Genomic DNA, 14,043 nt, shown 5'->3' with positions numbered 1-14,043 from the left:
GCTGGGTACCTTTGAGCCACTCACCAGAAGACAGTGAGTTGCACTCCTCTTTTTGGCATGACAGCCGGCTGGGTGCCTTGAAGCCACTCACCAGCAGATCACTAGGCGACTGTGAATTCTAGTCCTGCCTTGGACCTGAAAGCTGGCTAGGTAACTTTGAGCCACTCACCAGCAGATCACTAGGCGACTGTGAGTTCTAGTCCTGCCTTGGACCTGAAAGCTGGCTGGGTAACTTTGAGCCACTCACCAGCAGATCACTAGGCGACTGTGAATTCTAGTCCTGCCTTGGACCTGAAAGCTGGCTAGGTAACTTTGAGCCACTCACCAGCAGATCACTAGGCGACTGTGAATTCTAGTCCTGCCTTGGGCATGAAAGCCAACCGGGGGAAAGGCAATCGCTGAGAGACAGTAGGCGTGAAAGCTGACTGGGATGAGCGGATAGTGGCCAATTTTGAGGAAGTTTTCAGCACTTTTAAGAGTCCTGATGGTGCAGTGGTTAGAATGCAGCACTGCAGGCAAATTCTGCTGACTCCCGGCTGCCGGCGTTTGGGCAGTTCGACTCTCACCGGCTCAAGGTTGACTTCCGCCTCCATCCTTCCGAGGTCGGTAAAACAAGGACCCAGACTGTTAGGGACAAAAGGCCGAGTCTGTGATCCGCTTAGCGAGGGCTGTGAAGCACCGTGAAGAGGGATAGACGTATTAAGCGCAAGACTGATCCAATCAGTCCCCCGCGGATCTGGAGATTTTAATGTATGGTCCGTGGACTTTTTTCTTCTTTTATTAGCCCATACTCTCTGCTTCCTCTTTCGTCCATCCCTAAATTCCAATCCAAGCAATTCACTGCCGGTTGTTTTTGTTTTTCTCTGCTTCCCTCTCCGCCTCCCTCCATCCCCAGCACGGGCGTTCAGACCTTCCGCAGGGATCACGACCGCTTCTGGGTGTTGGCAGCCCACCCGAACCTCAACCTCTTCGCGGCAGGTAAAGGGTCTGCGTGTGGCCCTCGGCCGGGGCTGAAAAATCAGCTCTTCAAGGGGAGGGTGGCCCTGAAACGGTCATCCGGGGTTGTTCTTGTTGTTTTTTGCTACACCTCATCCCCACCTTATAGAAGTCTCCGAACTTACAAGCATTTGTTTAGGGATCGAAATTATGACGGCGCTGAATGGCTGCTCCTTGCACTGATACGCAGGTTCTGAGGTTTTGCTGGTAAAAAATACAGGAAACCAGAAGTTGCCTTCAAGCTTTACGTTTTTTATTCAGCTGAACAAAAAGATGGGCTCCTCCAAATGAGAGCAGCCGTGAAAGACAAGAAATCCTTGTATTTATTCTTTCTGGTTCCATAAGCAGGCCATCCAGCAAAGCTGACACGTATACGATAAAGATTTTGCCCAGTAGGTCTGGCATACTGTAGATAAGAGAGCAGAAGTAACAAACACGGTCCCTTTTGGGTGTTCCCCTAAAGAACATACGGTATGTATGTTCTTGGGAGGGTTAGGCTAGGGGTAGGCAACCTTGGCTCTTTTATGACTTGTGAACTTCAACTCAGGAATTCTGGGAGTTGAAGTCCATGCGTCATAAAAGAGCTGAGATTGCCTACCCCTGGGTTAGGACATTGAATATTTTCCTTGCTGGCCTTTCATGACCCTGCATCCAGGACTTTGCAAGAGCCCAAAGACAGTAGGGCCATCTGCGCATTCACAATTGATACTTCCTATAAAAGGTAAAGGTAAAGGTTCCCCCGCACATGCGTGCTAGTCATTTCCAACTCTAGGGGCCGCTGTTCATCTCCGTTTCAAAGCCAAAGAGCCAGTGCTTGTCCGAGGACGTCTCCGTGGTCACGTGGCCGGCATGACTAGACGCCAAAGGCGCACGGAACGCTGTGGTCCCTATTTTTCTACTTGCATTTTTACGTGCTTTCGAACTGCTAGGCTGGCAGGAGCTGGGACGAGTAACAGGCACTCGCTCTGCTACGTGGCACTCGGGATTCGACCCGCCAAACTGCCGACCTTTTGATCGACAAGCTCAGCGTCCTAACCCACTGAGCCACCGCGTCCCTTGATACTTCCTATACTGTCCTCTAATTCCGGGTCAACAGCACTTATGACCTGAGGTCCATGTTCTTGGTGCCTAGCAACCAGCTCACATCTATGGTGGTTGCAGCGTCCCAGGGTCACGCGATCCTCATTTGCCATCTTCCCAGACAGCAGATGAACAAAGTCAGGGAAGACACTGGGGGGGGGGTGTTAAAAAAAGGTTGCAAATTGCGATCACGTGATGTCTCACTTTCGTGAGCTTAAATGGACTCCAGAAGATGGTAGAGGACAGGAAGGCCTGGAGGGGGTCATGAAGTTGATGTTCATTGCCCAAACTGGGTGCAGCTGCCCTTCTGAAAAGTCTGCTCCTTTCTTCCCCAGGCCACGATGGAGGGATGATCGTCTTCAAGCTGGAACGCGAGAGGCCGGCTTACGCCGTGCACGGCAACATGCTCTACTACGTCAAGGACCGCTTCCTCCGCCAGCTGGACTTCAACAGCTCCAAAGATGTGGCCGTCATGCAGTTGAGAAGGTGAGGTGGGGGGGGGGTCTTTCCTTCCTTCATCGGGGGGGGGTCTTCCATTTAGTACAGAGGAGGGGGATTCCCTGACCTCAAGGCTCTCTGGGGCTTCCCCCCCCTTTTCTTTTCCACTCCTCATACTTGCCTAGGACCATCCTTGCGCCTTGAATGAGTAGCGGATGAGTAGAGTTCCAAACTGCTGGGATATAGTGTGCAGGTAGTCCTTGACTTATAACAGTTTGCTTCAGTTACGACGACACTGGGAAAAGTGACTTGTGACCATTTTTCACACAGCCATGGTAGCATCCCCAAGGTCACATGATGAGAATTCAGACGCTTGGCAGCTGACTCGCATTTACGACGGTCGCAGCCTCCTGGGGTCACGTGATCCCCTTTTTTGACCTGACGGGCAAAGTCAGTGGGGGAAGCCAGATTCACTTAACAGCCATGTCACTAACTTAACGACTGCAGTGATTCACTTAACAAGCGTGGCAAGAAAAGTCGTAAAATGGGGCAAAGCTCATTTAACAAATGTCTAACTGAGCAACATAACTTTTGGGCTCAATTGTAACCGTAAGTCGAGGACTACCTATATTCCACTTTTGATTGGCGAACACACAAAAATAGCCATACAACAGAGGCGAGCCTGGAATTCAGACATTTTCTTCCAGGAGGAGGAAGGATTAGAGAGAGAGAAAAAAAAAGTTAAACGCAGACAACGGTGCTGTGCGGTGTTGATGTCCTCCTTTTGGGAGGACCCATCGTAACTTCCAACGGCCTCTGAGTGATGGTCGTGAACTCATCTTACAACCATTTGTTTAAGGACTGGGTTAGGGTGAGGGTTGCAGTTCAGCAGCACTGGAAAAAGTGACTTAGGACCTTAGCATCGGACCCCTAACCTCTCTTTGTCTCCCTCCTCTGCACACGATCCGTGAGGCGCTATCCGGAGAATCCACACTGTTCCTCCCAAATGCAAAAATTCCAGAATTTCTAATTCATCCTTTAGGGGAAAGAAAGAAAACCCTCTTTAGTGAATGTATGTGTGTGTGTGTGTGTGTCTATATACCGTATATATCTATCTCTATATAGAGATGATAGATAGATAGATAGATAGATAGATAGATAGATAGATAGATAGGTGTATGTATATATGTATATACATACATACACATACATGGATGCATGCATGCATATATATATATATATATATATATATATATATATATATATATATATATATATATATATATATATATATATATATATACGTTTACGTTTACGTTTTATTTAATTTATATACCGCCCTTCTCCCTGGGGACTCAGGGCGGTTCACAGGGCATATAGATAAAAATACAATACTATACAAAAGTTAAAACAAAGATTAAATCAGTGCCCAATTAAAAAACAATAATGCAATCTAAAATGACAATTTAAAACCCAGCTCCCCCATCAGGCCAGACCGGCCAATTCAAACAAATGGGTCTTCAGACCACGACGGAAAGTTCGGAGGTCCGATGCCGTCCGGAGCTCCACCGGCAGTTGGTTCCACAAAGCCGGGGCACCCACAGAGAAGGCTCTCCCCCTGGGGGCCGCCAGTCGGCATTCCCTGACCGGAGGCACCCTGAGGAGGCCCTCTCTGTGGGAACGCACAGGGCGGAGGGGAGTTGAAGCCGGCAGCAGGTGGTCCCCGAGGTACCCCGGACCCATGCCATGTAGGGACTTAAAGATCATAACCAAGACCTTGAACCTCACCCGGAAGACAACTGGTAACCAATGCAGCTCGCGGAGCAAAGGTGTAACATGGGAGTACCGGGAAACTCCCAAGACAACTCTCGCGGCCGCATTCTGTACCAGTTGGAGCCTCCGAGTGGTCTTCAAGGGAAGCCCCATGTAGAGAGCATTACAGTAGTCAAGGCAAGAGGTCACGAGCGCATGAGTGACCGTGCACAGGGCATCCTGGTCCAGATAGGGCCGCAACTGGCGCACCAGGCGAACCTGGGCAAAAGCCCCCCTAGTCACGGCCACTACATGACTATATACGTGTGTGTGAGTGTTTTGAGCACCTCTTCGACCCAAATACGGGTGAAATCTTTTGCCTGTATGAGCCCAAACTAGGGCCCTCCACAGGCAGCAGTCGCAACTGCAACAATTGTTTGTATTAAATAAACAATTTAATATAAATAAATAATATAATATAATATATAAATAATATAAACAATTGAAATAAAATGAAATAGCTATATCAGTCTCTCTTTAATTCTTTGTCAGCAATCCAAATTTATTATGTGTGTGTGTGTGTGTGTGTGTCTGTGTATATACACGCACATACATATATGCTGAACCTTTTCATCTCTGCGTTGCTGCAGAAACCCTGAGGGGACGGGAGCTGAAAGGAGCTGGGGGGGGCAGGCTGGAGGAAGAGCAGATGCTTAAGCGGCTCTAGTAGGCAGATGGGAACCCAGCTGAGGCTCCGGTCTGGCTCCGTGCCCCCCCCCTTCTCTTCCCTGGCCAAGGAGGAGACGCTCTTTCAGTGCCGGGGTTTTCAGCCTGGCAGCTTTACCCTCCTTCCCTTCTCAGCATTTTGTTTGGGTGGTGGTCCCCAACAATCACCAGTATATCATTGAGTGCCGATTTATGACTTGCTGGTCTATTAAACTTTTATGCTGCCCATCTTGCCTAGAGACGATTCTAGGCTGCTTACAAATTAAAAACAAGACGAAACATTTTAAACATTAGAGCATTTTAAGCCATAAATATTAGCAGCAACGCTGAGTTAACGTTGACAACAGATGAGACGGGAGGGAGGGATCTGCCTAGCGGGTGAGTGGGGTCTTGGGCTATTAATCCCCTCCAGAGTGACCCGTCCCCGTGGTGACTTCAGGCCAGCTGGCAGAGCCAAATCTTTGGGCCCTTCTGGAAGGCCGAGAGGATGGGGGCAGATCTCACCTCGGGGGGGGGGGGCACGATGTTCCAGAGAGTGGGAGCGTGGCAGAAAAAAAGCCATCAGCCGGAATTCCTTCACCGACGGGGTCCATGGCAGTCCCCTTCTGCCGGCTGGGTGGGACGGGCCAAATCCTATTCTTTTTTTTAATCATTTTTTATTTTATTCAGAAAATTAAATTACACACTCCAAAGGAAAAAAAAGTAAGTTAACAGAGGCAAAACAAAACTAGACAAGAACGTTAAAAAAAAGTGAATTAAAAAGAACAAAAGACTAAAACACACATCATCCACCCTACTTGAACACTGGCAAAATCTATTGCAACACAGGAGCTTCCCACCTTGCGAAGCAGGTCTGAAATTTACAAGCTGCTATATCTGTTTGCGACCCAGTTGACCTGCCATCCATTACATCTGTGAAAGAAAAAATAGTTTTCAGGTTAAAGAACGGAAAGTGAAAGGCATTCACCAACGAAGGCAGATCTACGTGCTGGCCAGGATGATGTTGCAGGAACCCATCCAGGACCGAGCGGTTTGGCCTTCCGGGTTTTCGGACTCTCTCACCAGAATGTGTCCGACGTTGTAATTTAGTCGTGGAAAGTCTACAGTTCCTCCGATTGTTGAAGGATTGCGGTTGGTGGGCACCAGCCACGCCACGCTGAGCTGTGCTGGGGCAGAGCCTTAGGGCTCCTCGGCACTTTGGCTCCTTCTTCTGACTTGTCTCTCTCGCTGCCCAGGCTGCCACTCAGAGCCGGCTCCACTCCTGACCTTCCTCTCCTCTCCTCTCTCTGTCTCCTGCAGCGGCTCCAAGTTCCCGGTCTTCAACATGTCCTATAACCCTGCGGAGAACGCTGTGCTCCTTTGCACGGTAGGTGGGAGACGCCCAGCTGGACTAGATTGGGGGGGGACGTCTGTCAGGGAAGGCAGGGGGACAGAGCAGATGTGGGGGGGGGGCCCTGCTGCCTTCCACAGCTGTCTCGGCCAGAAGCCACACGGTGGAAGTCATCTTCCTTCATGTAGGGGTGGCAGAGGACGTGGCTGCTTGCAGGTAGATGGGAAAAATCTCTGTCCAAATGTGGAAGTCTAATCTTCTCTTGTTCTGCATTTGCGGTCTAGGTAGTGCTAGGCCTAGGGTAGGCAACCTTGGCTCTTTTATGACTTATGGACTTCAACTCCCAGAATTCCTGAGCCAGCATGGCTCAGTTTGGAAACCTCTCCCTTTCCCCTCAGCGTGGCTGTCTCAGGAATTCTGGGAGTTGAAGTCCACCAGTCACAAAAGAGCCAAGGTTGCCTACCCCTGTCCTAGGCTTAGGACCATAACTTAGCCCAGCAGTCGTTAAGTGGGTCATCACATCACTGTGTTCAATTTATTTGTTTTATTATTATTATTATTATTATTATTATTATTATTATTATTATTATTATTATTATTATTATTATTATTATTATTATTTGCATTAAGGAAGCACCAAAGTTCTAAAGTGTTCACTAGGACCTTTTTTTTTTGCCGGAAACTGGAAAAGATCCACTTTCCGGCAGAAAGGTTAGAAATGGCCGCAAGTGGCTGCAGATGAATTGCCGAGTGCTCAACATGCAGTCGTGACCGCAGGAGCCACCTGAACTTTGAATCCAGGCCCCAAGTACCCGTTTTGGGGATCCATCGTAACTTTGAAGCAACCGATCATAAGTCGAGGACTACCTGTCTGATTCCTGTTCCTTCTGTTGCGTCCCTCTTCCCTCCTCGTCTCGTCAGTCACAAAAGCAGCCCCCGAGTTGTTGCATTTTTCTCTGCCCTGCGACGGCATTCTTCCCGACCAAACCTGCCTCTGACGCTTGCAGAGGCTTGGCCTGGAATCCTGGGAGTTGTAGTCCATCCCATTCAGAGGACTCCGGCCTAGAGAAGAACGCTTGTGCAGGACAAGTAGTCCTCAGCTTACGACCACAATTCAGCCCAAAATTTATGGCGCTAAGCGAGACGATGGTTAAATCGGTTTTGCCCCATATTATGACTGTTGTTACTACAGTTACATGAACCACTGCAGTTGTTAGTAACGTGGCTGTTAAAAGTGAATCTGGCTTCCCCATTGACTTTGCTTGTCCGAAGCAGGCCGGAAAAGCCGTCATCAATACATGCCAGTTGCCAACTGTCCAAATTGTGATCATGTGATGATGGGGATGCTGCAATGGTCGTTAAGTGTGGAAAAAGGGTCATAAGTCACTTTTTCCACTGTTGATGCAACACTGAATGGCCACTGAAGAAATGGGTGTAAGTCAAGGACTACCTGGATTTGCTTACTAATCCTTGTTAAGGGGGGTTTTTTTAACCCATTTTCTGCAGCGTTTCTCCAGCTCAGCAACTTTTAAGGAGGTGGATTTCAACTCGACTTTAAAGCCCATTTTAAAGTTGCTGAGCTTGAGAAATACTGGATTTACTGGATGGGCTCAAGGCTTTTTGAAGATTTGAGATTTCCCCCCCCCCAATACCCCCGGTTTTCAAAACTCATGCGACTTTCATTCTCAAATCCAAGCGGATTTTTTTCCTGCAAAACGTGGATAATAAATTCATTGCGGAAATAGGCAAGATTGGGAACCAGCCCTGGGAACGCTGCTCCACTCAGCCCTCTTCCTCTGAAACCTGCATGGAGAGTCACCCTGACTTATTTTAGTCATTTATGAAATTCATTTCCTTGCCCGTCTTGTTTCAAAGAAACAGCATAAAAATATTTAAAATCCTCACCGGAGATAGATACTCCTAACCCAGGGGTAGGCAACCTTGGCTCTTTTTTGACTCGTGGACTTCAACTCCCAGAATTCCTCAGCTAACTATGCTGGCTGAGGAATTCTGGGAGTTGAAGTCCACGAGTCAAAAAAGAGCCAAGGTTGCCTACCCCTGTCCCAACCCAATAAAGTGAATTCACCGACAACGTTTTCTCTCCGCAGAGGCCAAGTAACCTGGAGAACAGCACCTACGACCTCTACACCATTCCCAAGGATGCCGATTCCCAGAACCCAGATGGTGAGCTTGGTCTGTGCCACGCCGTTCATTCCCCCCCTCCCCCGCTGAAGCTTTTCTTCCCCCCCCCCCCCAGATCCCGGGGAGCCCAAATGAGATTGGCAGCCCATCGGATGTGAAAAATTCATGCCCGTCTCTTTGTTTTTTTACGAGGGGAAATATATATTTTATAAATCAGTTATTAGCAACGATCCGTCCTGCCTTGTCACCCAGCAGGCAAATGTTCGGTTGGCCGACTTCCCTCGACGGTATTTCTTCGCCCGGCCACAAATCTCTCCCAGGCGGGGCTGGATGCTTTGGAAGCAGCTGTAAAAGTGCCCAGTCTTCATTGGCAGGTTCCAGATCAAACCTGCGTGGTCTGCAAATCAAAATGAGTTGCTGGAGCGTCTGCCTGATCAGCACGCCATTCCACCAGGGAGTTCCCGTCCCACCTGGGTCCCCCCTGCCTCTGACGTCAGCGCAGGAAACGCTGCTCTTCCCCCCCTCCCCTTCCTCAGATTTATAAAATCTAGTCATGCCAACAGCCATCCTTGGCCAGTAAGGAGGGGCACTAAAGTCCTTCTCCCATCTTCTTTCTTTCTCTCTCTCTCTCTCTCTCTCTCTCTCCCTATCTCTCCATGAAGGCACAAAGGTTTTATTTTATTTTACTTTTACTGAGGTCCTTCCCCACCCAACCCCACCCCCCTCTCTCTGAACACCTCATTTTATTTTGTTTTACCCCTCCTTGTCCCACCTTACCCCCCCCCCCTCTCTCTCTCTCTCTCTGAGGGCACAACATCTATTTTATTTTATTAATTTTGATTACTGAAGTCCTTTTCTCATCTTCTATCTCTATCATCTATCTCTATCTATCTATCTATCTATCTATCTATCATCTATCTATCTATCTATCTCTATCTCTGTCTATCATCTATATCTATCTATCCATCTATATAACTTTCTATCATCTATATAACTATTTATATCTATGTATCTATATCTATCTATCTATCTATCTATCTATCTATCTATCTATCTATCTATCTATCTATCTATCTATATCTCTGAACACATAAAATCTAATTTTATTTTTATTTTATTTTATTATTTTACCGAAGTCCTTCTCTTCCCCCCCCACTTCTTTATGTGAAACCATAAAACCTTTTAATTTTTACACGTTGGCCTTGCTCACAGGCCACTGGGCCCTCTGGCACAGGATTTGAGAGTGATTTTGAACCTCACCCCTGTCCTGCAATTGTGACAGCATGATGTGAATGTTTGGCCGGATTCAACCCGTGCAGATGCCAGCTCCTTCCCCCTTGGAAAAGAGGCCTGCTCTTTGGGTCTCTTTCTAGCAATTTGAAGGACCCCAAATCTCAACCAGGGAAGTTTATAAATAAATAAAGGTAGTCCTCAACTTACGACCATAATTGAGCTCAAATTTCTGTTGTTAAGTGAGGCAGTTGTTAAGTGAGTTTTGCCCCATTTTACAACCTTTCTTGCCTCGTTTGTTAAGTGAATCACACCAATTGATAAGTTAGTAACCCGGTTGTTAAGTGAATCTGGCTTCCCCATTGATTTTGCTGGTCAGAAGGTCGCAAAAGGGGACCACGTGACCCCGGGACGCTGTGACCGTCATAACTATGAAGCAATTGCCAAGCATCTGAATTTTGATCATACGGCCACGGGGATGCTGCAAAGGTCGTAATTGAAAAATGGTCATAAGTCACATTTTTCTGTGCCGTTGTAACTTTGAACAGTCACTAAATGAACTGTTGTAAGTCGAGGACTACCTGTATTAAATCAGTTGTTAACACTCCATCTGTATGTAGCTTTCTAGGGATTTTTTCAAGGGAAATTAGCTGCATCCTTTCAAAAGTAGATTTTTTAAGGGAAAGCAGTCACCAGCTTCCTTAGAGCAGCTGAGGGTGGAAATCTCGCAGGTCAGCTGATTCGTTTCGCAGAGAGCACTTGCACGTGCCGACGCACCCGAACCTCTGCCTCCATTTTGCATGCGCACAATTAAATGCTGATCCTGTCACTCAGGGGGGGCTTTGCTGACAGAGCAGCTCCCCGCTCAGATTTTGCAAGGTGCTTCGGAGCGAGGCCCCAGCGGCTAAAATGCAGCTTGTAAGGATGGAGAGAAGCTCACTTTGGGTTCCCGTGCTGGCTGGGGAATTCTGGGAAGGAATTCTGGGGTCTTCAAGTTGCCCAGGTTGCCCCTCCCACCTCGCAGGGTTGCTGTGGTGGGGTAAATAGGAGGAGGGGGAGTACTGGATATGTTTGTCACCTTGAATTGTTTGTAAAAGCAACAAAGGAGGGATAGAAAAGAAAAGGAAGAAAGAGAGCGACTGTGGGAGGAAGAAGGAAGGGGGAAGGAAAGGAGGAAGGAAAGAAGGAAGGGGGAAGGAAAGAAGGAGGAAGGAAGGAAGGGGAAAGGAAATAAAGAGGAAGGAAGGAAGGAGAAAGGAAATAAAGAGGAAGGGAGGAAGGAAGGGAAGGAAATAAAGAGGAAGGGAGGAAGGAAGGGAAGGAAATAAAGAGGAAGGGAGGAAGAGAAGGGAGGGGAGGAAGGAAGGAAGAAAGAAAATAAGGAAGGAAAGGGAAAGGAAGGAAGGAGAAAGTAACGAGGAAGGAAGGAAGAGAAGCTAGGAAAGAAGAAAGAGGAAGGAAGGAAGGAAGGAAAGGAAATAAAGAGGAAAGAAGGGAGGAAAGGAAGGAAGGAAGGAAGGAAGGAAGGGGAAAGGAAATAAGGAAGGAGAGAGGAAGGCAGGCTTCCTCCTCAGAACTTCTCCCTGTGGTCCCCACTTTAAGACTCCAAGCGGGCGAGAGGCCGTGGGGGGGTGGGGGTGGCGGCCACTGAAGAGGGCGGAGGGAGGGTGGAGGCAGCCGGGGCCAAACGTGGGGTGACCGCCTGCTCCTGGCTTGCTTTTCCAGCTCCAGAAGGGAAGCGCTCCTCGGGGCTGACAGCCGTGTGGGTCGCTCGGAACCGCTTTGCCGTCTTGGATCGGATGCACTCGGTAAGGCCTGGCAAGTGTTAACGCAGCCTTCCTCTTGGGCCCAAGTACAGGTGCTCCTCAATTTACAGCCGTTCCTTTAGGGGCAGTTGGTGGAGCAGTGGGCTAATGCCTCCTTAAGGAACACCAGCTGCCTGCAATTAGTGCAGGTTCGAATCCCACCAGGCTCAAGGTTGACTCAGCCTTCCATCCTTCCCAGGGAGGTAAAATGAGGACCCAGATTGTTGGGGGCAATAAGCTGACTTTGTAATAATGCCGCTTGGGGGTGTGTGAAAGCCCTAATAAGCAGGCATATACATAGAATGAAGGCTACTGCTAAGCTTGTAAGCCGCCCTGAGTCTTCGGAGAAGGGCGGGATATAAATGGAATTAAAAAAAAAGTTACAACGGCACCGGAAAAGTAAGTTTTCAGACCCGTGACCGTTGCAGCATCCCCAGGGTCACACGATCAAAATTCGGACACTCGGCAACTGACTCATACCTACGACGGCTGAGTGACTCCCGGGGTCGCGTGATCCCCTTTTGCGACCTTCTGGCAAGCAAAGTCAACGGGGGAAGCCAGATTCGCTTAACGACCCTGTGACTTAATTTAACAACTGCAGTGATTCCCCGAACACCCGTGGCAAGAAAGGTCCTAAAATGGGGCACGACTCCCGTAGCGTCCGCCTTGCTTCTTAGCAATGGAAAATACTGGCCCCGGTCGTGGTTGTAAGTCGAGGGCTGCCTGTCTGGCTGTTGTCTTTTGTTGCGCTGAGTTTGTGCTCCAGGTGTCAACGCTGCTAACATTGAATGTTCTTCCTTGACAAGAGATGGAAGAAGTAGCCATTTCATGTGTTAAACTTGTGTGTTGCTTTAAGAGATTGAGTTTAAGGTTGGGAGGGGGGAGGAGGAGGATTGTACCTTCAAGGCCATCTCTCACTAAAGAAGATAAGGCCTTGGCGGGTTTTCTAAGCAGGGCTTTTCAACCTTTTCACCCATCGTACCACTTTTAGGATAGGGCAACATCCGAGTACCATCAGTCGCCTAGCAAGGGGTCAAAAACTTGATGACCAAAACAAAAAGGAAAAAAGTGATGAAGTACAGGAAGTGACTGTTCAAAGTTACAATGGCACTGAAAAAAGTGCCCCCCCAAGCCACAGCCGAGCAAGACACCTGCCTTCTGGGCTCAGAAGCGCCAGGATCAGCGCCGAGCTCCAGCTGGATCCTGGCGCTGATCCTGGCGCTTCCACTGAGCCCTGACAGCCCTGCAGCTCCAGCCGTCTCTCGCTCAGGCTTGTGCGGTGCTGCCACCGGTTCAGCTCCTTCCCCTCCCCCGCTACCACTTTTCTAAGATGGTTGCGTACCACCTGCCAGGTGCCAATGTACCACAGGTGGTCCCCGTACCACTGGTTGAAAAGCCCTGTTCTAACGGAAGGGAAACTGATTCTTTAAATTAATTGGAGAATATGATTAGTGACAAAATTAGAAAGGCGGAGAATTGTGTTTTAATATATTGTGCAGGGGGGGTGGCGGCGGAGATTTCAGATTCCAGCTTGCTTCGAGCAAGCATTTGCTGGTGTATTAGGCTGAATAAAGGACTTTTAAGGTAAACGATGCCTCAGAGTCACTTGAAGAGCCCCTACATCGGAAACGTGACACCAGGGTCTCGTGCGCCAGGGAGTTTGGTCCCGCTTGTGCCTTTCTGTCCCTGCCACGTGTCAGCCCTCCCCACCTGCTTCCTCTGCTCCAACCGTGGCAGATCCTCATCAAGAACCTGAAGAACGAAATCACCAAGAAGGTCCAAGTGCCCAACTGCGACGAGATTTTCTACGCTGGCACCGGGAACCTGTTGCTGAGGGATGCCGATTCCATCACCCTCTTCGACGTTCAGCAGAAGCGGTGAGGCCTTCAAGGGACGTGCGGCCCGGTAGTCAAGCTGTTTTTGGCAGCGAGGTGGATATAAAAGGGGGTGGGGAGCCCCAGTGTTTTCTCAACCATGGCGACTTTTAAGATAGGTGGGCTTCGTTTTCCAGCAGAGCTGGCTGGGGAATTCTGGGAGTTGAAGTCCACCTATCTTAAAAGTTGCCACGGTTGAGAAAACACTGGGGTGGATCAACAGCACCATCCTAAAGCCCAAAGGCTTTGCTGCCAAATTTTCTCAATGGGGTTAGTCCTCAGCTCACAACAATTCATTTAGTGACCATGCGAACTTACAGCAGAACTGGAAAAAGTGACTTCTGACCACTGTTTCACACTTAGGAGCCTTGCAGCGTGCCCAGGGTCATGTGTTCAAAGTTTAGACGCTTGGCAACCGACTCGTATTTATGACGGTTGCAGTGACACCAGGGTCACGTGATCCCCTTTTTTGACAAGCACGGTCAGTGGAGAAGCCAGATTCACTTAACAACCAGGTTACTAACTTAACCACTCCAGTGATTCACTTAACCTAGACCAGGGGTAGGCAACCTTGGCTCTTTTATGACTCGTGGACTCCCAGAATTCCTGAGCCTGCATGGCTCAGCTTGGAAACCTCTTCCTTTCCCCTCCCTTTCCCCTCGGGAGCAGG

The 14,043-nt window shown here is 48.8% G+C and overlaps 1 protein-coding gene across 1 annotated transcript in view; it reads left to right on the top strand.

Annotated features, from left to right (window-relative positions):
• COPA (COPI coat complex subunit alpha) overlaps positions 1-14,043 on the top strand; it is a 48,926-nt gene that overhangs the window by 15,376 nt on the left and 19,507 nt on the right. The window contains exons 10-15 of the mRNA XM_083374167.1: positions 896-978; positions 2,412-2,562; positions 6,292-6,358; positions 8,431-8,506; positions 11,420-11,502; positions 13,237-13,376. Coding sequence (XP_083230293.1) covers positions 896-978; positions 2,412-2,562; positions 6,292-6,358; positions 8,431-8,506; positions 11,420-11,502; positions 13,237-13,376 — 600 coding nt within the window. The remainder of the gene's footprint in view (positions 1-895; positions 979-2,411; positions 2,563-6,291; positions 6,359-8,430; positions 8,507-11,419; positions 11,503-13,236; positions 13,377-14,043) is intronic.

The sequence above is a fragment of the Vipera ursinii genome (genome assembly GCF_947247035.1).
Source record: "Vipera ursinii genome assembly, chromosome: 15".
Lineage (NCBI taxonomy): Eukaryota > Metazoa > Chordata > Lepidosauria > Squamata > Viperidae > Vipera > Vipera ursinii.
Note: the sequence above shows the minus strand (reverse complement) of the source record. Positions and strands in the feature narration are given on the sequence as shown.